This window comes from Hyperoodon ampullatus, assembly GCF_949752795.1.
Source record: "Hyperoodon ampullatus genome assembly, chromosome: 10".
NCBI classification, from domain to species: Eukaryota; Metazoa; Chordata; class Mammalia; order Artiodactyla; family Ziphiidae; genus Hyperoodon; species Hyperoodon ampullatus.
In genome coordinates, this window is record NC_136923.1 from 63,764,722 (window position 1) to 63,790,677 (window position 25,956).

General features: G+C 34.5%; 1 protein-coding gene across 1 annotated transcript in view; it reads right to left on the reverse strand.

Annotated features, from left to right (window-relative positions):
* HCRTR2 (hypocretin receptor 2) overlaps positions 1-25,956 on the reverse strand; it is a gene marked incomplete at both ends in the record, with an annotated part of 114,690 nt that overhangs the window by 7,162 nt on the left and 81,572 nt on the right. Inside the window, 4 exons of the mRNA XM_079713537.1 lie at positions 531-751; positions 10,202-10,317; positions 17,773-18,016; positions 25,014-25,192. Of these exons, the coding sequence (XP_079569663.1) occupies positions 531-751; positions 10,202-10,317; positions 17,773-18,016; positions 25,014-25,192 (760 nt within the window). The remainder of the gene's footprint in view (positions 1-530; positions 752-10,201; positions 10,318-17,772; positions 18,017-25,013; positions 25,193-25,956) is intronic.

The window sequence follows — 25,956 nt, forward strand, 5'->3', positions numbered from 1 at the left end:
AATTTTCTTTCTTTCTGTTTAAACATTCAAAACACAGTATGTGCTGTGATTCCATTTGTTTGTGTGTGTGTTCACAAATGCACTTTTTAAGTATAATTAGAATGCTAACAACAGTCTTATCTCTTTTTATCCTTTAGATAAAGTTCTGTCACTGTTTCCTATGTCTTTGAGAACAAAGTTTGGAAAAGCCATTTGTTCTGATCAAAAAAGAGCTCTGAGCTGTAAATGAGTTTTTTGTATTAGAACTTCTTCTGCATCTAAGGCTTAGCAATTAACTTGAAGAGGTCAGGGGAACATCTGTTTTATGTCTGCCATTCAATAGAGAATTTGCATGGATAAGAGCATTTAAAATCCCAGTGCTCTGAAAAACTGTTCCCTACCTGCTGGTAACAACAACACATTGAGTTATCTGGCCTGGCAAGCTATCTAGGCAGACAGTTTCCATTTTTCTCTGGCTTAAACAAAGTCCTTAATTAAGAACCAAGAAAAATGGCAGATCTCTTCATTTTCAAATAGTAAGCGAACTTTACCTCTTTAGCACATTGAGGATGCTAATTGGTAGATAGCAAATTGCAAACACCAAAAGCACAACCATCAGCATCCGGGCTGTTTTCCGTCTGGCTCGGATCTGCTTTATTTCAGCGGCCACAGCGCTAATCCTGGATTTGGTCTGCTGTCCTGACCCCCGAGGCTGTGAAAGAGGCTGCAGGGCCTTCCATTTTCTCTGAACTACAGATGATGTTCCAGGAATCTGAAAGGAGCGGATACCCTTTATTGTTATCTGATTTAGGAAAGTTCCACTTTGGAGGAGTAATTGGAAGACACAGTAAGGAGAGTATCCCAGACACCCGTGGCCTAGGAGGTTTGCGTGCCTCTTTCCCAGAACGTTTGCTGAGTGGAGTGTGTTCTTGAGTAATACAGCCGAGTGCCAAATAGGAGTCTGGGTGGAAAAAAAAAAGTTGCAACATCACTATTTTGTTGAGGTCTAAAGAGAGCTGCAAATGGAAACGATATCTCTTTATAAAAAGAGAGTTGTCCACTCAAAGGAATAATATTCAACACTAAAAAGAAATGAGCTATCAAGCCATGAAACAATAGAGAGGAAACTTAAATGCATATTACTAAGTGAAAGAAGCCAATCGGAGAAGGCTACCTAAGATTCCAACTATATGCTATCCTGGAAAAGATAAAACAATGGAGACAGAAGAATGATCAGTGGTTGCCACGGGTAATGGGGGGAGGGATAAATAGGCATAGCACAGAGGATTTTTAGGGCAGGGAAAATACTACTCTGCATGATACCATAATGATGGATACCTGTCATTACACATTATACAATGTATTTGAATACAGCATCCAAACCCATAGAAGGTACAACATCAAGAGTGAACCATAAAGTAAACTGTGAACTTCCGGTGACTATGATGAGTCAATGTAGGTTCATCAGTTTTAACAAATGTATCAGTCTGGTAGAGGATGTTGATAATGGGGAGGCTGTTCATGAATGGAGGTTGGAGAGAGGTGGGAAATCTCTGTACCTTCCACTTGATTTTTCTGTGAACTTATAACTACTCTAAAAAACTATATGAAAACAAGAAAATCTTCTTAATTTAAAAGAGAGAGAACTGAAAACTGGAGAAGAAGAGCTCTTACTAGGAATTCTGATGCAGCTCAGATACCTAGAGTTGAAACAGAAGGAGAACCTAACAGGTAGTTGCAAAAGTAACCTGCATAGTTTTTCATGCATCAATACTGCCACCTGCTGCCAGATGGAGAGATAGGACTTAACTACCTATTGCTTTTTATTAGGTTTTCTGCTTCTCAGGTTTGGTTAAGGCAAACCTTTGAATAAAGGAATAAAAATAAAATAAAATATTCTCTGTTGCTTATCATTTGTTGTTACAAAATTTTGTGGACCGACCCTTTAAAATGTACATAAAAACCGTGAATATCCTTTGTCTTCCATGAACGTTTCAAATAGCTGGAATTTGTAACAACAGTTACACAACTTGTACTTTTCCACTTCTTTTCAAAGTTATTTGATAATAGCAGGGAGTCCCTCCAAGTATAATATTGTCTTAATTATAAGCTCATGAAGATTGATAGGGATTAGTGAGCAAAACAATAACATTCAGCATGTGTAATTTTTTAAGAGTAAAATGTGCCAACAAGCACACCATAAGAACATCCTAGTTCTATTAAGATTATTCATCTGTTGCTTTTATCTCTGTGCTGCAAGCCAGAACAGACCAATGTGCCTCTCACAGTGGATGTTGGATGGATTCTGTTGCTTTATCCATAACAAGATCCAAGTTTGTTAGATAATCTTTAATTTGAGAACAGAATTTTACTTTGATTTCCACACAGATAAATTAATGATACTTAATTAATTAAGGTGCTCCTTTTGAATATAAATATTCTCTCTCAAAAAGAAGCAAATGAAGTTAAGGAAAACCTGCCCTCAAATTGAAAAACACCTGATAAATGATTTCTCTTCAGATTCTGTATGTCCTGCCATGTAGGCTGATCTTTTCACATCGTGGTGGCCCCACTCTATCTTCTTATCCATTGATTGAGACTCTTTCCTCTTCTATGAGTCTTTTTTATAGATAGTCAATTTTAAAAATAATTGAGGAGAAGCTGCAAAGGATGTTGGAAATTTCCAGAAAAACTGTAGCATGAGTAAGCCTATTAATGTCTGCTAAATGGCCTTGAACTGTTTCCTAAATGATCTCTAAGAGATCATTTAAACTTAAGCAATCTGTTATTCAATGCTACCCTGAGGGAAAAAATCAATATCCTGCATCTGATGACTTCTGCAACCATCAGAAAGAGTTCCCATAAAGAGAAACTGCCACAGGGAGCATAACTATGGTTCCTGCAATCATAAAAAAAAAAAAAAAAAAAAAAGCAGAAATGATGTCCCCTCTTAGATGATGATCTAAATAGAAGATGGTTAATCCTGCACTCATTGTGAAGAGACATACAATAATCCCCATCAATAATTTGTGTATGTCTAGAGAAAGTCAGCATAGTATCAGTAGAAATCACTAATTTTAACTGAGCACCAGGAATGATGCACAATCTGGAGTAATCATTAAAGCATTCTTAAAAATACGTTATTGTAAATCCCATTTATAGATGGTCAAGCAGACATTGAGAAGGATTAAATAAAATATCCAAGTCTATATCTTTAATAAGTGACAAGCCAGAATTTACATTCAGGTCTGTCTGATTGCAAAGTTCATTTTTTCCCGTTGTGATGCACCATTTCCATTTATAAACTTCGACACAATCTGATATGGAAGTTAGCAAATTTTTTAACACATGCCTAGTTACATAAAAGCAATAATAGTCATACAAAAGGGCTTTTGAGAGATCCAGGCTATGGGACTGTCCATGTGAGAAGGTCTTTTCCCTGTCATCTCAGCGGGGGCTCAAAAATCCCTGACTGTGGAAAGCACACACACACACACACACACACACACCCCACACACACATACACATACAACACACACTATACAAACACAACACACACTATACACACACAGCACACACATACACAAACACACACAACACACACCCTTACACTCAGACACACAATGCACAGCATACACAGCACACACACACACACACACACTGCTTTTATTCCAATATCATAAATAAACTTTAAAATCACCTTTGAGGTGAAAAAACATCCTGGTGGAGGTATTATCACAGTTATGAATTTGAACTATCATGTAGATGATGTACATTGAAACCTGCCCTGTCTGAAGAAGTCTTTGTGGCCAACATTAGCAAATGTGCTGCAAACATTAAAAAGTGGATGAGAGAATATTATGAACAACCAGTAAATTTGCAAACTCAATGAAATTAAATGAAATGGATAAACACCATGAAAAAAAAGATAACCAAAACTGACAGTGTCTTTATAAACCCTGTTACAAAAAACAAAACAAAACAAAACAAGAAAACTCCAGGCCCAGATAGGTTCATTGATGTAGTATTCAATCAAACCATAAAGAATAAATAATATCTATCTTATTTAGACTCTTTCTGAAACTCAAAGAAAAGATAATATTACAACAAATTTTAATGAAGTCAATAACCCTGATAAAGACATGAAAACAAAAGAAAACCACAGACCAAATATCTCACATGAATAGAGATGAAAATTCCCTAAAAAAATATATATCAAACCAAATCCAACAATAAATAAAAGGATAATAAATTTTGCTCAAAAAAGCAGATTTATTCCAGCAATGCAGTAATGGTTTAACATTTAAAAACATCAATCAATGTAATTTATCATATTAACAGAAAAAAACATGATCATGTCAATAGAGAAAGGAAAAGCATTTGAAAACTTTAACACCCTTGCATGTAAACTAGTAATAGAGAGAATCTTTCTCAACCTGATAAAAGGCATCCATGAAAAGTCTTTAGGGTATCATCCTACTTAACGTGAAAGATGAACACTTTCTTCTAAGATTGGTAACAAGCCAACAAAGATTTCTCTCACCACTTCTACTCAACATTGTACTGGAGATCCTAACCAGTACAAGAAGAAAAGAAATATAAATAAAAGGCATATAGATTGCTTCTATTGAGAAGACATTATTTCTTATGAAGAAAGTCTTAAGGAATCTACAAAAATGCCACTATAACTAAACATATGAATTTAGCAATATGCAGGACCCTAAAGCAATAAAATCAACTGTATTTCTATATACTAGCAATAAATGATTGTAAATTTAAATTGAAAATAACACATTTCAATAGCAAAACATGTGTTCTAAGAATACATTTAACAAAATGTGGACAAACTATGTGTACTTAAATTATGGAAATTGCTAAGAGCTATTAAAGAAGACCTAAATAAATGAAGAGATATAACATGTTCATGATTATAAGATATAATTTTGTTAATATGTCAATTTCCCCAAATTGATCTATAGATTTAATGCAATAAATCTCATTCAAAATAATAGCAATCTTTTAACTTTATCACTCCTTTACAACTTTTTTTCTTTGTTCCACCTTGGCACTTCTCTTTTAGAATTTAGATGCACATGCTAAGTTCTTATGATCAGTATCATAACTATTTTCTTTGCCTCATTGTAGCAAGAGAATGTACGTTTTTGTTATTTCAATCACTTAAAATGCTTTGAGGCTTGCTTTATAGACTATTGTAAGATGTAACCTGAAGACTATTCCATGTGCATTTGAGATGAATGTGTATTCTGCTACTTTTGAAGAGGTATCCCATAGATATATTAGGTCTAGTTGGTTGACAGTTTTCTTCAAGTATTCTAAGTCATTGTTAATTTTCTGTCTAGTTTTTCTATCCATGACTGAAAGATGAGTGTTGAAGTTTTCAATTATTATTATTGAATTGTCTGTTTCTCCACCTAATTCTTCTAGTTGTTGCTTCCTGTATTGTGGGCTTCAGTTGTTAAGTGCATATAGCTTTAGAACTTTTATATCTTCTTGATGGAATGATTTATCATTTGAAATATCTCTCTTTACCCATAGTAACACTTTTTATTAACGTTTCTTTTGTCTGATATCAGTACAGCTACTTCAGTTTTCCTTTGGTTACTGTTTGCATAGTTCTTCTATTTTACATTTAATCTATTTGTGTCTTTGAATATGAGGTGTGTTTTTTGTAGACATCATACAGTTGAATCAGGTTTTTGTTTGTTTGTTTGTTGTTTGTTTTATCTATTCTGCCAACCTCTAGAGTGTTTCATTCATTTACATTTAATGTAACTATTGAGAAGGTGTAATTTACATGTCTCCCTTTGCTGTTTGTTTATATATGTGTGTGTGTGTATATATATATAGTTTCTATTTTGTTCATCTATTCCTCCATTGCTTCTTTATTTTGTGTTAAACAGATACTTTCTAGTATAACATTTTATTTCTATTGTTGTTTTTTTCGCTACATTATTTTTGAGGTTTTTTTTAGTGGTTGCCCTGAGGATTATAATTAACAACTTAATCTGTTTAGATTAATGCCAACTTAATTTCAATAGTATACAAAAATTTTGCTCCAATATAGCTTCATTCCCTCCTCCTTTCTTTGAATTACATCTTTATACATTATAAGCTGAAGATTCACAGTTTTGTAATTATTGCTTTACAATGTTATCTCAAGTCAAATAGGAGAAGAAAAGAATTTCAAACAAAAATATATTTATACTCTCTTCTATATTTACCTACAGTTACTTTTATCTCTCTGTGTGAACTTGTGTTACTGCCATTTGATTCTGCCTCCGCAATTACAATTTGCTGTTTATTTTCTCATACTAAACTGACTTGTTATCATCTAATGTTAATTATTTTAAGTTCTTTTTGAAGAATGTTGAAGAATAAAGGGCAGTAGATGAGAATGTGACAAAAATTGGAACAAGGAAGTTCTTTCAAAGTTTTAGTCTTTGGAAAGTTGAAATTTAGTTCCAGACTCAAGTATCAGTACAGTTCATCCCCAGCTCCTCACACAGTCCCAGACATATGGTAGGTGGTCAATAAATATTTGTGGAATGAATTACTATGAGTTCATATAATGAGTAAGATTGAAGTGTTGAATTATTTGAGAGTTAGAACTGAAAAAATGCTGTCAGGTACACAAGAGTTAAGATTTAGTGAGTCTTAAAAAGAGGAGTTCTAGAGAAGATCCTGTAGAATTTCCAGACTGAATGAGTTCTCTGAGACACATTGTCAAATAGAGAGAATATTTAAGTCTTTGATTAGAGCAAAACATTGGATAATTATTTTCATTGTAAGCAAGCAGGACCCTATGGGGCCTTCTAGGGACAGGCCTTTCCCCCATATCCTGAGTTGTTTTACAGATGTGAAAAAAACCCACCAAATGGAAGAAGTTAACTACTTGATAATCATGAGCACATAGCCCCAGGCCTCCTGGAGTCTATGGATAAGGACTGATAATGTTAAGCTTTGTGACACAACCCTGTTACCTCACCATCAGCCAATCAGAGAACTGTACATGAGCTGATCACATACACTGTGACATCCCTCCTTCACCTGGCTTTTAAAAATGCTTTGTTTCACGGACTTCAGGGGCTTTGTAGGGCATGAGCCACCCATCTCCTTGCATGGCTTTGCCATAAACTTCCTCTGCTCCAAACTCCAGAGTTTTGGTTTGTTTCACCTCACTGTGCATGGGGCTAATGAACTTGAGCTAACATAATGAGGTTTAAAATTCTTGAGAAAGTCAGACAAGGACAGACACTTTGCTCATTAATAATCGTACACTTAGATATTTCAAAGAATGTAACAGATTCCATGCATCTCTGTAATTTTAAGCAAATAAGACAGGCCCTCTCTTTGATGGCTCACTTGATGTAGACTATGACACACATAATGCCTTGGAACTCTGTTTAGAGACATTAACAGTTGGAATTTGATAGTTGCTCAAGCATAATTCTACATAATCACCATTTGGGGTTAATTTACTTTATCGTGGCTGCTAAAGTGAACTTAGATGAACTTGCTGTTTTCTATTGTAATCTGTTTGTAAATGTTTTTAGTTTCACAGCCCAAGCATTTTACTGCAAATCTTCTGGATCATGTGGCTTGTACTAACCAAGACAATTCATCAAAAGAATGTGAATTATTTCTAAACCTGCAATACAATTTTGAGCTTACTTTAGAGTTTGAGAAATGGAGAACTATAAGCTTAAATAATGAAGAAGTAAACTGGTTGGGATTTGGTAGTTATCTGATTTTTTTTTTTTTCTTTCTGTATGCGGACCTCTCACTGCTGTGGCCTCTCCAGTTGCACAGGATCTGGACGCTCAGGCTTAGCGGCCATGGCTCACGGGCCCAGCTGCTCCGTGGCACGTGGGATCCTCCCAGACTGGGGCATGAACCCGTGTCCCCTGCATTGGCAGGCAGACTCTCAACCACTGTGCCACCAGGGAAGCCCTATCTAATTATTTAACAAACGTTTTTTGAATACATTTTTGTGCAAGGTAACATTTTAAGTGTTGGAAAGATAATGATGAACAAGACAGATTTATGTACACCCAAGAAATTTTAAAGTTATGTCTTTCTGTAAATAAATGAATAAGCAAATATAGACGTCTCTTATATTTAATGCACACTACCCAGTAAAAATATGGAAGTAGGAAAGGCACTTAACACTGAATATTCTTAGTTAAAATATCAATCTAAATTATCTTTATTCCTACATGCTCATCAAAGTTTTTTCTCCTTCAAGAATTTTTCAAATTCTAATTTTTCTATGAACTTCGTTCTGAGTAACTGAGCAATAGATTCCTCTCTTTCCTCTTCTATCTAAACTTTCCTAGCACTTTCTCTTATTTTTCCACTAAATTTTTTCTTATAAAGTATTTATCAAGCAACTGATATGTGCTATGCATGTACTAGGTGGAGGGCTACAAGATCAAGGCTAGTGTGTACTGTCTCCATCTTAGTAGATTAGAGCAGACAAATATAAAGTCATTATCATGTTACTTAAAAGTACTATGAAAGAGATCTATCTAAGAAAGTAGTCACAGACATCAATCCAACACATGCTTATTATTTTAGAAATATAAACAAAATGAGGTGAAAGGCCAAATAACAGCATATACTATTAAGATATTTTATTTAATGAGCACTTTCCATGCTTGAGGCACTTGAATTAATTCATCTAATAAGTGTGAGGTAGGTGCTATGCACCCCTGCTTGGCACAGAAATTTAAGTAATTGACAAAACTCCCGCATCTGTTAAATAGCAGGGTTAGAATTTAAACTCAAGCAGTCTGGACCTTGAGTCTGTGTTTTTGACTTCTGTATTATTACAGTTCTGGTCATTCACTCCCACTGGCCAGGTGGAGATTGTTAAGGAAACTATCCCTAGGATGTGGAAAATCACCACTCATGGTTTACAGTGATACACATTTGTTATTTTAGTTACAAAGACTGGGGAACAGAATGCAGTTATAAGGTCAGAAAAGAAGTGACTTCTTTACAAAAATAGAGGAAATGAAAACATTTGGAATTATAAGACATACGGGGTTGAAAAACACAACTGTTGCTCAATATACAAGATGTAAAAGATGATCTTGAAAATCGCTTTGAATAACAAGGGTTGAAGAAGACCCAGATTAAGATTCATCCTCAGACAAAAACCAAATAAAAGGTTTATGAAATCCTTTCAATGAGTAAAGTGGTCCAGCAAATTCTTTCAGTTGGATAAAATAAGTCAGAACAAACAGACTAAGGGTGTGGCTTTCCACAAGCCTGATAAGCTCAAAATACTGGCAATAAATTTAGGAAAAAAGAGATACATTTCTGAGAAATGTGGCATTTTAAGATACAATTTACAAGTACTAGAAGCTGAGTTATATTCTTTGTCTGTACCTTTACATGTTCGTCGATTTCCTTAGAGTCATCATGATTCAGCTTAAATGTCCCCTGGTCTGAATTAGATCCACCTCCACTGAGCTTTTCTCTGATCCCTTGTGCTTATATTTATTAAGGGGATTTTTGCCCTGGAACTGTTTCCTTCCCCTAGACTATGAATTCACCAATGACACAGACTAGAACATTTAGCTTTTTATCAGCCATGCATGCAAAAGTAATATAAATATTTGATGAATGAATAACTGAGTGAATGAATACATTCACTGAGTTAATAAATGAGTGAATGAATACATAGCAAAATTATCTAACATTTCAGTACAAATTAGCATTACAAATTAGCATAAACTATTTTTAAAATTCTCAATTCTGCCTGACTCTTCTACTGTTCTGAAAAAAAAAAAAAAGATATTTGAAGTTGGAGATTTAACCCTATAATAAAAATGTATTACATACATCTCATCAAAAATGTATTACATACATCTTTACTTAAAGTCTCAGGAAATTTAAAGGATTTTTTATTTGTTATTTCTCATAAAAAGTAAAATTTACAATATTATTCCTAGACAAAAATCAAGTCGATTAATCACAGAGGTTTAAAATTTAGTCATTAAGGCAGTTCATAAATAACATTCCCTAAACATCACCCTAAAAAAATACCTAGACATATGTTCATGACTAAGGCCTCATTCTTTCAGAACAACACACAATCCTTTGCTAAGCATATTAATTGGTTCAATTCACTCTTAAATTTTGTTTCTAAGGACATCCTAAAGAAAACACACGAAAGTTATTTGAAATCACTTACCTGTCGGCACCAGAGTTTACGAAATATTTGCAGATAGGCCAACACCATAAGACACAGTGGTGCCATGTAGGTCACCAGAAAGAAACAGATGTGATACATCTTGGGGTAAATTTCACCTGAATGAAAGTTAAAATAATAAAATATTATAATTCATAGACTTTTTAAAAGTATATCTGTCAATGTTTTGCCTTCAAAATTACCTTCTATATGATTTTACTGTTATGTTATATACACAAAAGGGAAAAATGATTTATAATATTAACTACTTACATTTAAGTAATAAATGCAAAGTCTTAACGTCATGTAATCTACTCACAGAGGAATAACAATTAGCCATTTCTTAATTTGTGCTACTACAGTCTATCCAGTCAAGTGTTCATTTATCAAAAAGCCTTTTTTTCTCTTAATTACATCTGGTTAATCAATAAAAATTAATTTGGATTGTCCTATACTTGGATTTGCAAGGAGGGACATTACTCAATCAAAACTTAATTGCTAATGCTTTTGTTAAAATGGAAAAAGACAGTAAACTAAGTTGATTCCTCTTCATTCCTCTCTTGAGAGATGAGAAGATATTCCCATTTGTATCTCCAAATATGAATTCAGAAAGTTTTTGGAAAAATAAAACAGCAAACATTTGATAATGATTATTTTTATTGACTTACTAGAACATATACAAAATTCCTCTTTAAGTAAGTTGTGCATGTGTGTTAATGCATGTACTTTTACTAAAAATGAGATTTTTAGGGTTCTTTAAAGTTAGACTTCAAACCAATATGGGTATTTTCGTTTTTTGATATCCATCTTACTTATCAGGCATAAGCACATATAGGATTGTAGTGATTGCTTATTTATCATTAATTCTATGTGCACAGGTAATATATATCACAGATTAGGGCATTTATAAGGAGTCAATCAAGTGGCACTGTGGCTTAATATTAATTTTTAATTTTTCTAAAATATATCCATTACTGACTTTTAAAACACTTTAAGGGATATTTCCCTTTAACTAGTATTTGAATATATCACACTGATCAAGCTACTTTTACTTAAATGTAAAACAAGAAACAATATATCCTAAATCCTAAATGGATACCATGAATATTAAATGCCAATAATTTGATACAATTCTAACTAAATGCTAATAAAACAAAGGGTTTTTTTTTTAATTCTAAAAATTACATAACTTATTTTGACTTTGATATTGGCAATGGGATTGGTTCTACACTATTATGGAAGATAATGCTATCACTTTCATGGAGTTTATTATTTTCGTTACTTCAGAAAATATGTAGAAGCATGAAGACTCGGTTATGTGATCAAATGTGGTAAGAGAAATTTATACTGAGGATTAACCAATAATAATTATAATGATGACCATAATGACTGATAACAATTATTGAACATTCCTTGAATTCTTACTGAATATATTTTAAACATATCAACATATCCTCATATCAATATGTGATATGTATGTGCACAATCCTATATGTGCTTATCCTTGATAAGTAAGATGGATATCAAAAAAAGAAAATACCCATATTGGTTTGATATCTAAGTTTAAAGAACCCTAAAAATCTCATTTTATTAAAAGTACATGCATTAACACACATGCACAACTTACTTAGAGAGGAATTTTGTATACGTTGTAGTAAGTCAACATATCCTCCACAGTATTGATTTCATAGTCTTATCTTCTAGAGTTTAATATTCTTCTTATTTTTATTCCTAAAAGTGTCTTCTTTCTTAGATGTTTTTCTCCACTACAATCTTTAGAGCATACAGCAGGGTGTGTGTGCTACCAGGAAGTCTAAGAGACCAATTTGATGTGTCATTTTTAGCTTCTCTGGGGCCCAGGTGGTTCACATCTAGCTCATCAGCTTCAGTTTCTAACTTCCTTTCAAGTTTATCCTGCAAAACAAGCCAGTTACATAAAAAGTGATAGAATCCGAGCAGCCTGACTGGAGGAATAGCAAAGAACCTTTCCCTTTGAAGCGCCACAGCATTCAAAGTGCCATGCAGCATTTGCAGAGCCAATTTCAAAGGAGCTGGAGAGTGACCTCAGCACTCCCCCGGCACCTGAATGGCTTTGAACTTCTTCTTTTTTTTTTTCTTTTTTTTTTGGTAGTACGCGGGCCTCTCACTATTGTGGCCTCTCCCTTTTCAGAGCACAGGCTCCGGACGCACAGGCTCAGCGGCCATGGCTCATGGGCCCAGCCGCTCCACGGAATGTGGGATCTTCCTGAATCAGGGCACGAACCTGTGTCCCCTGAATCGGCAGGTGTAGTCTCAACCATTGCGCAACCGGGAAGCCCTGAACTTCTATTTGTTTTGAAGAAAGTGTCATATAAGCTTCCCACACACAAAAAAATATACCTTTAAAGCTTACATACCTGTGAATCCCTGATGTCTGCATCAGACAATTAAATTGAGTGAGTGGAGAAAGGTAGATTTGGTAGGTCATTTATTTTTAAACTGCAGAGATGGATACCATCACTGTGATAAGTCTGGAGTTTTAAACAGACGGGAAAGAAAGCTCATTCTGCAACTGGTATATTTATAAATTGTTAGAAAAATATGTAATTGGCTGGTAAATGCATATTATGATAATGAACACCAACACAGAGAAAAATTGATCTAGCAAAATTACACTTGCAGGCTAAGATAGATTGTTTTAATAAAGAGATTATTATAGATAATTGGGGAAACATGATCGTCTTAGATTCCTCATTTCATGCTTAGAGTCTAAGCTAATTGAAAACTCAGAAATGCCATTGAAAGTTTAAATTATATGTGTTGAAACTATCTTTGAAGTTTCTCTGCACTTGATAAGCAATATTTTTAATATATTTTAAGACATTCATATGTCTAGAAAGTAGCTACATGAAATTTGTTCACTTAAGCATTCCTTAAATTAGAAAACAGCATTTTAAAGATTGACAACCGTTAAAATTTTGTGTCTCTACTCAACGGATGAATAGGCATAATCTGCATACATTCTTGTATGTATATCAAACCAAAAAATAAGGAGCAAATGTGGATCTTTCTTTAGTCTTTGAAATCAGAGATTAAAGAAAAATGTAATGTATTAGATAGATGAAGCTTAACTTCTCTTAGGTGAGTTAAGATCCATTGTTAAGTGAACATGTTAATATAATTATCTAAAAATGACAAACATTTTCTCCTTCATGTTACACCTCTCAAGGATTCAATGGAAAATTAAGTTAAATATAATTTTCCAAATATTCAATTTGGACAGTCTTTTCCAAGTTCATGTATCCATAAAAGTTTATCTGAATCTTTAATATATTTTATTATCTTCTCCCTAATAAGTGTTTTCAATAAATGTTCCTGTTAATAAACACACATATGTATATACTTTCCAAATCTCATAATTGGCCAGATACCATAATTAGCTTGAATATAAGGAAGGGCTCCACTATTATTATTAGTTTTCAGACTACCAAAGAATAATTTGGCAGTACAATCCAAGAAGAGGGAGATTATAAATCCCCGGCATCCAAAACAATGTTTGACAAACAGTACATGTTCATTAAAAGTTAGATGAATTACTGGTAAAACATATCTCCGATTGAGTGGGAAAATAAAGTTAATTTCTTCCAATAGGATCTATCCTGTGAAACTATGCCTTTACAAACCAAGCAATCAAGAAAGTATGGTTATAATTCTGGAAGAATTTTAAACTTTCAGAAGTGTGAATTGATGTGATTGATGCAAACAGTGAACATACACAAAAACATAATTTAAACATCATTAAAATAAATATTAACACATTTTATTTGTTTTTGAGTGTCAAGTGTGTCTGCCAAGAACTGAACAGTTTGTGGTCTTTTTTTGAACAAGCCATAGGCAATGATCAACATAATGATTTGCAGAAGTAATGTATCCATAAAATATTACATATTTGTGGTCTTATTTCCAGTAAGATGGAGTTCTCAGTTATTTTGCACCATGAGTGAGACAGCATTTGCAAGACTTTCCTAAAAGTTATTCGATAGATATGAATCAAGTGACCACATAGTTTATTGACTCTTTTCACATTGTAATATTGGTTGTAGGACAATAATTATATCTCTGTCTACTTTTATAACCAAATCATTGATTTAACTTAGGATAAAGATAAGAAATCAGTTTATGAGTTAAACGCAAATAAAAGATATTTCACAACAAATTTTTTAAAATTGGACTAAATGGACTTTCAAGATGTTTGAACTTTAGAGAGCTAACCCTGTAAAATATAATTTTCTATGGTGATTTTAAGTTGTGACTATCACATATGTGTCCAAGCTTTAAAATTTTAAGTTAAACCTAGATTTATAAATAGCTTATATTAACAAAGCTTATGCTAATGTAAAAATCATTAAAATAAACTAAATGTCTAATGAGCAGAATAATAAGAACCTGCTTTTAATTTTTATGTTCTTCTTAAAAACATGAAGTTATTGATAATTTCATTTAATATATGAAAAACTAATTTCATAGATTTTATTGGTTGATTTTGTGGATGATCAACTCAATTCAGTATCACTTAGCTTTTAAAATCATTTTAAGTAATTATACGCTAATATAAAATCACTTTCAAATAGCTTTCCTAAATGACTTCTGAAGACTGAGTTTAGATTTTTAGGTATTTGACAATAATTTCTTTTTTTTAAGGAAAATATCCCTTCTATAGTTAAGTAATAAAATGTGAGAGGTTGGGATGCCTTTTATATATTTATATCTGTTGCTCAAAGTTAATTAGAAAATGATGCAGCTATTTACTTAATCATGATGACTAACAGGATTCCCTAGTTCTGCAATCCTTTTGCTCATGGGAGTTAATGCAACTTGATCATTCAGGGCAACACTAAAAAAAGGACAAGTTTATAAAAGCAGTCCACAGACTTATAAATGAAATTAATTACCCAAATACTTTAGAGAAAATATTACTGACACATATTGAATAATAGGTGGGAATTTTAATCTAATTACCATCTCCTTAAACTTAAAGAATCCCAGCTTGTGAGTTGGAAGCTTCTGAAAGCAGCTCGTTTGCACCTTTCCTGTTTACCCATTTCTGTTGCCCTCTAACCTTAAAAGAATCTGATTATAGGAATGAGATCACTAGGCAATTGAAACTAACTCCTGACTTATGCTCTCCTGAACACACACGGTGCCTTGCCTAACTTGTGGATTCTTTTCCTAGATTAAAAGAAGTAAGAATGAAGAAATAAAGAGTTAAAGAATGACTAGCTCTCTACCCCCAACAGCCCCCTTAGCAATCCTGCAGGCAGCCCATGTGGGCAAGATAAAGAAGAGAGAGTCAGCCAGCCTGCACTCAATGTAGAATGATGCAGAATCCAAACTCCTGCCTAGATGATTCACTGAGATTCTTCCCCCTTTTTTCCCTTCAAAAACGGTCAGGGCTGAGCAGAATCTTTGGAGGTGGTCTCAGGACATGAGTCCACCTTCTCCCCAGATTGCCAGCTTTTCTGATTAACACACCTTTCCTTTCTACTGACACTTGCCTCTGGAGTATTGACTTCTGAGTGGTGAGCAGCCGAAACCGGGTTTGGTAACACTTATATTTAAATGTGCTTGTTTGCTTCATAATATTGAGCAAATAATTTAATTTATGGTTCAGTTTCATCATGATTAACTAAAGCATTCTGATCAAGAGATCTTTAGGCTCTTTTCCAAATATAACTCATTGCATAGGAATTAGATAATAATAAGAGATATGTCACATTTGACCCCCAGCCCACATTTTCCCAAACACAGTTCTTTAGGCCACATTCCAGAAACTACAAGTTTGGACTCTCTTCCTTTCTTCTTCAAGGGATGGTGCCCATTGTGTGAGTTTTCCTGCTTCCTAGGACACCCTTTTCCCTCTTCCTTGTCTGGAAAAGCCCTGCTCATTTTTTTTTTCTTTTGGTAGATTATTGTCACTTAATTGGCCAAATTATTAAATTGTACACTGAAAGAGAATCACACTCATGCTAGTGAATCTCCACATTTTTAAAATCTTTCTTAAACTGAAAAATAAGTGAGATACTTAAACATTAAGACATAATCAAATCAAAAGGCAAAACAAGTTCATTCTGAGAGAACAGAGTTCAAACCCTGAGCAAATGAACTGTCCCGTGAGCTTCCTCCCTGCTCATCTTTAATGCTTTGCTGAAATGTTAGCAGGTCCTTATAAACTTTTGTTCACATGGCCAGGACTGAGTCTGTCCTCTCACTTATGCTCCTAGCACTTTGTATATAAGTATATTAAAATACTAATCACACTATAAACCTTTATTTATTTGTATTTCAGCCTCGTTATATACAACGTGTTCCCTTGGGCAGAGTCTATTTCTCTTCAGGTTGGCACAATTTCTGGCATATCCTAAGTACTCAAGATGTTGTTTGAGCATTAAATAAATGGGACCGAAGACACTTAAGGAATATTTCTATCATTCTGGAACTTTCTACTCATTTTGTTTTTGTCTTCATTGTTAATGGGGAAACTTGGGGAAAACTGAATAAAATACAGAAAGAAATACAGCAAAAGAATTACAATTGAAAGGAAGGATAAATCTCAATTTTTAAAAGGAGTATTTAATATTTACAGTAATAGATGAAGCAAACTTTGAAAATTTAATTATTATAGGTCTTTGGATAGCATATGGAATAATCTCAGTGTCTTTTGAGTTTTATCTTGCTGCAGTGAAAACATATGCCTAATTTTTCAGTTCCTGATTTTCCTCTTTTCAGTGTTCCAATAAAAGAATCAAGGTAGGAATTAGCATGAATTCAGAGATTCATATGCTTGAAAATACCAGGTCCATGAACAATCCTTGGTGTGCACTGCCTCTGTTGATATATCTTTCCAATAAACAAATGCTTTCCTAATGTTTACAGTTTAAATATGAGCCATTGTAATATACTTAACCAGAAGAGAACAGATTGTTTCCTTTAAATTCTGTATGATAATTTTGTAACTAGTGTTGAAATGCAGGATTATTTTATTTTCTTTCATTCTTTGCTGTGTCCAGATTTGTGCCATCACCAGGCATTGATAAAGGTGTTTCCACTATTACAGAAAAACCTCAAAGACTGTTGCTGAGAGTTTTGAACCAAAAGAGCATAAGACCTCCAAACTTGATTGTTTAAATTTAACCACTGAACATATCAGATGGGAAACCAAAAAAAGATTCATAATTTCATAATTAGTGTAATTCTTAAGTCAGAAAATAATTATGCCAGTGATAAAATGTATCAGTTTACTATATTATGAATAGAGAAAACATGTGTAGCTAATCTGACTCAGAGAGCAGCATAGGTCCATGGGCAAGACATCCATGTTCCCAGGCCAGACATGGTTTTAAAATGAAAAATCCAGTTGTATTTGAAGCCCGTTAGGGAACCTGACACCTGAGGCAATACTATGTTCTACCATGTTATAAAATAAAAGATATTAACAAATGCCAATAAAATACACGAGGCCAGCTTTACAAGGGCTATGCAAAACAGATTTTCAATTTGCAGCTGTCATATAAATGTAAGGGCCACAATGGACTTACCGCCCCAGTGCTCATCACAGACTGTAAAGAGACTGGTTTTATTGGCTAAGCCAGGGAGCATGGTGCTGCACTCCATGACGATGGCCTGAGGGATCATTATGATGCAGGACACGATCCAGATGATGACGATGCTGTTCCGGGCCCGCTTGGCTGTGCTTTTAAACATCAAAGGGTGACAGATCGCATACCACCGATCCAAGGCAATGCAGCTCAGTGTGAGGACAGACACAGACACTGACACGGTCTAGAGAAGAAAAGAAAGTAGTACAAGGGAAGTACCCGGTGTTACATGGACCACTCTCAGTACTTTTACCCTATCAGAAACATAGGCACAGAGATAACCAGATTCAAAGTTGTCAAAAAACATTTCACACAAGTGCTTTCTATTAAGAAAAGAAAAATCTCTGCCAAAAAACAATATTAGAAATGTATTAAGAAAAAGAATACCTTTTTTCCATTAAACATAAAATGTACTATACAAGCCTTGCAATCATTTTTTATGCTAAATGTTTTAATCTATAATATGGCATTCTTTAAATAATGATAATCATGGTTTTGTCTTGAAATTTTTCTATTGATAGGGGAAATCTTATCTTGGAATGAAAAAATAGTAAAATATATATGTTTAGTTTGAACTGGAAAATTCTCTGTAACTTATAGAGAATAATACAATGACATCTATTTCTTTTAAATTATCATACAAGAATCTGGTTGAAATTGCATTTAATTAGCATTTTTGAATTATAGGTATCTCATTTCCTATTTTTAAATAATCAACGCTATTTGTACATTAGTTCATTTCCAACATGTTGCACCCAAAGAAAGGCATGAGTCACGATTAAAAATAATTCTCTATATGAATCTCGTTACCATAGTTTGCTCATTGCTGGAATAAGCAACCTGCCTCTAAAATTCATATAGGTTCACCCAATCCAGATTTCTATATAATAGCACCACAAACAATACTTTAACTTGGAACTTTAAGAAAATAGTAAAGAAACATGTCAAGCATGCTTATCCCCACATGATCAGTTTATATAATTATATTTAGTATATTCTATACTGGATGATTGGACCATTGGTTCTGACAAAATCAATTATCTCAAAACTCTCTCTTTAAAAACAAGCCTCTTGCTCTTTTCTGTTATTTCTTTTACAGATTTCTATTTATTTTCTTCTCAACATTTATAGTACAATTATTTTGTTTAATTCATTAATTTACTGCTTATCTTCTCTATCAGAACAAAGACCAATGGCAGGAGGGACTGTTGTGTTCACAAAACAGTACCTGACGCAGTGCTTGATGTGCTTAATAAATATTTTTTTGAATTAAGGAATAGTCATAAGCCTCAATCTAATGTAATATACATGGCACAGTCATCTTTCTATATTTTTCTGTCCTAGTTGTACTGATCCCATAAAATGTGAATGAGCAGGTCTCTCTGCTTCTTACATCAGGACCTTCCTTGTCGATGCACTGACTGTAGGTACAGATGAGTGAGAGGGATCTAAGGGCTGGTCCAGCACAGGAGGAAAGGCTCTGGGTTAAGCATTAGGACCACATATCCATTCTCATCTCCTCCCAGCTAGCTGCACAATATGGGTCCCCTACTTAAGAGCTGTAGGTAAAATGTGGATGGGTTATTGTTTGTTCACTTGCTTTTCTATTAAATGAGTAAAATGATAGGATAAGATGCTTGCCAACTCTGATTCTTTTGATTCTCTTTGGAAAAGGCAGCCGAGTGTGGTTGGAGTCAATTCCACTACCAGGTTTCCTGGGTATGTGACCCACTGCACTTGCCAAATGCATGACCTTGGGTAAGTTACTTAACCACTCTACGCATCAGTTTTCTCATCTGTGTGAGAATGTATGATAATCGTAGCTGTCCATGGAATTGTAGAAACTGTCAGTTGAGATGTGAAACACCTAGTCCAGGGCTGGTATATAAATGCTGTGTAAGTGTTTGTTATTCCTTATTATGATTATGACATGATGATGGTCATTATACTATTAGTATTCTCTTCTATTCCTGAGCTTGGAGTTCTAGATTTTAATAGGAACAGACTGCTTTTTGGTGAAGTGCAGTCATAGAAATTACAAATAAAGGTGTGAACTATGCTAAATTCTTGGAGGTTAATTTCATTTTAAGTGTAATCCTAAAGGGATGAACTCTACCAGAGAAGGCTTGGTTGATGGCACCTGGCAATTCCTTGGTGCTGCCTCAGAGAGCATTCACACCTCCTTCTCAATTGTCCCTTTCTCCTCCAATTTCCATTTCTTCCCTGAGAACGTGTCAAGCACCCAGGGCCCTTCCATACTCTTGCCAACCTGGGAGTAAGTCAGTGATTGTCTAGCTCTGCACAGTTGACCTTTCATAGTTGCTGAGCCAGGGCTATATTTATGCTTTCTAGCAATTAGAAATGTAAAATGCTCATCAAGACCTAGTGTTTTATTTTTCATGAATTCTAATCAACATGGGTGAATGGGATAGAAGTAGTATGGTTCAAATTCTGAAGTCATTTCTATTAGTTCCCTCTATTGTTAGATAGTAATAATCAATTCAAAACAGTGCACTTGAGAGATGGCTGTCCAGTGCCAACAGTGAGCCAGGGTGCAGCACCTTCTCATGAGAGAACATGCTGGTTCGGTTAATCTAGCAGTAGAATCAATTGCATGGACCATTGACCATCAGTGATTTAATAGTTACTGCTTGAGTACTACATCTGCTGGTGTATAATATACTCTAGTATTCAATTAGCATCCAATTTACATGATTTTCTTGAAGGGGATATATAATTGCATCTTATAATAAGTGATTATAAATGGGAGTTTTGTTGTTGCTTTTCACTTGTAGGAGTACACTTCCAGGTGCCTTTTTCATTGAGATTTTGATATTAGCTCAAGTCATCTTGATAATAAATCATTTAAGAAATGAATGTTGTGCAAATCATGAACATTGTGAGTGAAGTGAGATGATGTGAACTTTCTTTTGCTGTCGGTGCTTTATCTTGCACCCATCCTATGAGTACCCTGTGTTCAGGGCAATGTGGGAAGCTTTCTTTGGTAGAGGACTCAGTTTCACGCTAGTATATAAATGTGGCAAAAGGGACTCAGAGATCCATGACAAGTAGAAATGGAAATTTTGCCAAATCACAAGTTTGGATGACAGGCATTAATGGATTGGAAGGTGGAGAAGTGTGACTGAGAGTGAGGGAGCCTGTCCCATCACCCAACATCCAAAACTCAGTTGGCTTTGATTCTACTTTTCCTGGCATTTCCTGTGCAGAACGTCTTCTGCAGTTACAAAAAAAAAGTCACTCTGAAAAAGCAGTCAACTGCTCCTGTATGTGTGAGAAGAAAAGTGAAATATTTTATATTTTTTCCTAGAAATTCATGATAATTATTCAGCAAATAGCCCAATAAATGTTAATGGTAGTGGACTTATGGAGTGATTAAAGATATAAAAGGGGCATTTTAATTATTTAGCTAAGTTTTATTATATTTGTAAGATTTTTAAGATTGATGAGAGTTTGCTGAAGTCTTACAGCATATCACTCATAAATCTAAAGGTTGCATTGAATTGTATTTAGAAGAAAAATAACATATAAATAATAGGAAATTAGTAAATGTCCAAAGAATCTTAAATGCAATCAAATAACCTTAAAATTTGGCTGGGTGTTTTGTATATGTTTTTAAATACTCAATAGGACATAAGTATCATATGAGGGACCGTTGCTTTCAGAACATCACAATTAAGGGAAAAAAAACTACTCAAATGATTGGCTTATTGCACATTGGCCCTATTCCTTCTATTTAGGAAAATTCTATGGAAAATGGATAATAAATATTGAGAGAATTTGAAGATGTGAATTATACCTGTGCCTCAATATTTTTGTGCATTTACAACTTTCCATCAAGAAGTAATGTTGAATGAGGTAATGAATGGGTCAGATCTTGTGGTTATCAACAGTTTTGTCCTTGATCTATGGAGAAGAGGATCAACTTTTGATCCTCTGTTGTTTAGTCCAGTTGACTAAACTGGACACTTTATAGGGAAGCAGATAGAAGCTATCAAGAGATGAAGATGTTCTTTCAACTGTAAGACTTGTTCAGTTGTGCTGCTGGAAAGAATACTGTCTTAATGAACATTTAGAGAGACCCAGGCTCTGCATCACTCATGGCTGCACATTGCTTTCAATCTGTCCTTGCATCCACATAAGAGAATCTGGAATACCTAGTCTATAAGAAGGTATTGCTGTGCATTAGAGCAGGGCTGCACCTATTACAGGGTGATGCATCCCTCTCCATCACCCCACTCTCCATCAGGGAAACTTCTGGTTTGCAGAGAGAACAACTCAGCCAACAAAAGATTCTGGGCAACTTAAGCCATCTTAAAACTTAAGAAGATTTCCCCAAACTTCCCCCTGGGTGGTTACTGGAACCAAGAGAATTTAAAAAAAGCTTTCTGGAAGCACCACAGAAATGGTGACATATTAGAATTCTATGCTATTTATGATTTTCCCAGTGTCTCTACATAATCATAAGACGCATTGCTTACTGATTTTTTTCTATGGTGATATTTTTCTCTGTTCCCCAATGTACTCTTTCTCTCAAAAAATTTTGCTATAGTTTATTTTTGTAACCCATTCATGATTTTCAGCCGACTGACAAAACTAACCTCGCAGTTAAACTTAATGCTTGCAGCGAGGCTTGAACTTTCATGGCATTTCCCACTTAGTAGTCTTTCAGTGAGGTCTGACCTAAAAATTTATTATTTCTGTTTATAATGAGTCATTGAAGAACTATTGAGGTAAAGATCTCTTTGTAACATTTCAGACCCAAAAGCTTAATTTATATAATTTCTAATAATGAGCCATTTGTGGTCTCTCTCAACTTTTGTTTTTCCCAAGACTTTAGTTTTGGAGTACTTTTAAGACCACAGCAAAACTGAGGAGAAGGTACAAAGATTTCCCTATACCCCCTGTTCCCACATAGCCTCCCTCATGATCAACATCCCCCACCATAGTGGTACTTTTGATATAACTGGTGAACCTACATTGGCACACCATAATCAGTACACTCTTGATGTTGTACATTTGGACAAATGTATGAGGACATGTATCCAACATTATAATATCCTACATTATACTGCCTTAAAAATCCTCTGTGCTCTGCCTGTTCATCCCTTCCAACCTCTGACAACCACTCATATATTTTACTATCTCCATAGTTTTGTCTTTTTTCTTAATGTCATATTATTGGAATTATCCAGTACATAGCCTTCTCAGATTGGCTTCTTTCACTTAGTAATAAGTATTTAATACTCCTTCATGTCTTTTTATTGCTTGATAACTAATTTCTTTTAATCACTGAGTAGTATTCTATTATCAGGTTGTACCCCAGTTTATTTACCCATTTATCTACTGAAGGACATCTTGGTTACTTCCAAGTTTTAGTAATGATAGATAAAGCTGCTGTAAACATTTGCATGCAAGTTGTTGTGTGGATGTAAATTTTCAGGAATGCAATTGCTGGATCATATGTTGGGACTATGTTTAATTTTGTAAAAAAAAAAAAAAAAATCAGTTTTCCAAAGTGGCTGTAACATTTTGCAGCATTCCTACTAGCAATGAATGAGCGTTCCTGTTGCTCCACATCCTTGCCAGCTTTTGGTATTATCAGTGTTCCATAGTTTGGCCATTCTAATAGGTGTGCAGTGATATCTCATTATTTTAATTTGCATTTCGCTTATGATATGTGATGAGGGACATCTTTTCATATGTTTCTTTGCTACTTGTATATCTTCTTTGGTGAGGTGTCTATTAAGGTCTTTGGCCCATATTTTAATTGGGTTGCTTGCTTCCATACTGTTGAGTTTTAACAACTCTCTGTATATTTTAGATAATATTTCCTTATCATCATGTCTTTTGCAAATATTTTCTCTCAGTCTGTGCCTTGTCTTCGCATTCTCTTTACATTGACTTTTGCAGAGCAGCAGTTTTTAATTTTAATGAATTCAGCTTATCAGTGATTTATTTCAAGCATCAGGCTTTTGGTGTTATATATAAAAAGTCATCAAAACACCCAAGGTCGTCTAGGTTTTCTTCTATGGTACCTTCTGGGAGTTTCATAGTTTTGCATTTTACATTTAGGTCTATGATCCATTTTGAGTCTATATGTCTGAAGAGTGTAAGGTCTGTATCTAGATTCAATTGTTCTATCTGCCCCAACTTGTCATTATCAGGAGCATATTGTCATTTCCTCCAAATATTATGAAACCAACTGGGAGCCTGGATGGAGTAAATATCGGGGGATGGAGGGTGGTCAAGGGAATCAGTAGGGAGTGGCCACCATTTCACTCACTGTCCAATTGCTAAAGGAAATCCATGTCTTTTAGAACTGTGGCTCTGGACACCAGCTTGGAAAAATTTTTAAAGACTTTAGAGCTATCAGAATATCAATCAGAAAATTATTCTCTGGAAGTGTTTGTTCTTAATTCCTTGTAGAGAAACTAGTTATAGGAAAGCTGTTTTCAGAACTGAACAATAAAACATCTAATTCTGATGACCATGACTGATGTTTACTGAGAACATACTATGTTTTTATAAGATCATCATCTTCCAGAGAGTAATCCCTATGCCAAGTGGTTCATATAAATTATCTAAGTAAACTAATCCAACCACCATAGGAGATAGCTATAATTAAAATTATTAATCTTTTAAAATAAGTTAATCTCAAAGAGCTTACGTATTTGGCTCAATAGCATACAATAGGTGAATTGCAGAATAGAGATTCCAAAGATTCTCTACCAGATTCCTGGTAGTTTAATTCAAAACCAGCACTAAAACCTGTTCCCTGTACTGCTTTGATCATATAGCTCTTGATTTTTCAGTAGTAAATGAGATTACTTATAAAAAGAGATAGTCCTCAATTACTTGGACTGGTAAAAGCTGAATCATTAATTTGTTCAAGTTCCTTATTTTATAATCAGAAAATTAGGGACCAAAAAGGTTTGTGCAGCATTTATTGATGACTTGAGAATTCTGACACTTTATTTTTACCCAGAACTTACCTTGTTTACCTGGTATTATTTTCCTTAAGTTTACCAGTTCCTTAAGCAAGTATATTTCTCTCTTAGCTCACTAGGTAACTTACCAAGGGGCCATGACTATAATTGAAAATGACTATACTTTTTCAGTAGTTTCTGTGTTTGAACCCCAAAAGTGTGAAAAATAATAACCTGTAAATAAGGAATCACTTTACAGAGGGATTGTCCAAAGAACCAGGTCTCAGTGATGTCCACTACTAAAGTGGCTGGAAGGCAGGTGATGGTCACGAGCACGTCAGCCAGAGAAAGGTTGACGATGAAGTAATTGGTCACTGTCCTCATGTGGTGGTTCTTCCACACGGCCACACAAACTAATTTGGAAAGAAAAAGGAATAGTAACTGTTATGGACTGAGTGTTTGTGTGTCCCAGAAATTTATATGTTAAGATCCTGACCCTCCCCAAAGAAGATGTGGTACATATATGCAATGGAATATTACTCAGCCATAAAAAATACTAAAATAATGTCATTTCCAGCAAAATGGATGCAACTAGAGATTATCATATTAAGTGAAGTAAGTCAGAAAGTGAAAGACAAATACCAAATGATATCAGTTATATGTGGAATCTAAAATATGATACAAATGAACCTATCTACAAAACAGAAACAGGCTCATAGACATAGAGAACAGACTGGTGGTTGCCAAAGGGGGTGACATGGGAAGAAATGGACTGGGAGTTTGGGGTTAGCAGATGCAAAGTATTATATATAGAATGGATAAACAACAAGATCCTACTGTATAGCACAGGGAACTATATTCAATATCCTGTAATAAACCATAAGGGAAAAGAATATAAGAAGAGAATGTATTTATATGTATAACTTAATCACTTTGCTGTATTGTGGTAATTAACACAACATTGTAAATCAAATATACCTCAATAAAATAGAAAGATCTTCACCCCCAATGTGATGGTATTAGGAGGTGAGCCTTTGGTAAATGATTTGGTCATGAGGGTGGAGACCTCATGAAGGGCATTAGGTCCTTATAAAAGGAACTCCAGAGAGATCTTTTGCCCCTTCCACCATGTGAGGATACAGCAAAAAAGCTGCTGTTTATGAACCAGGAAATGGAC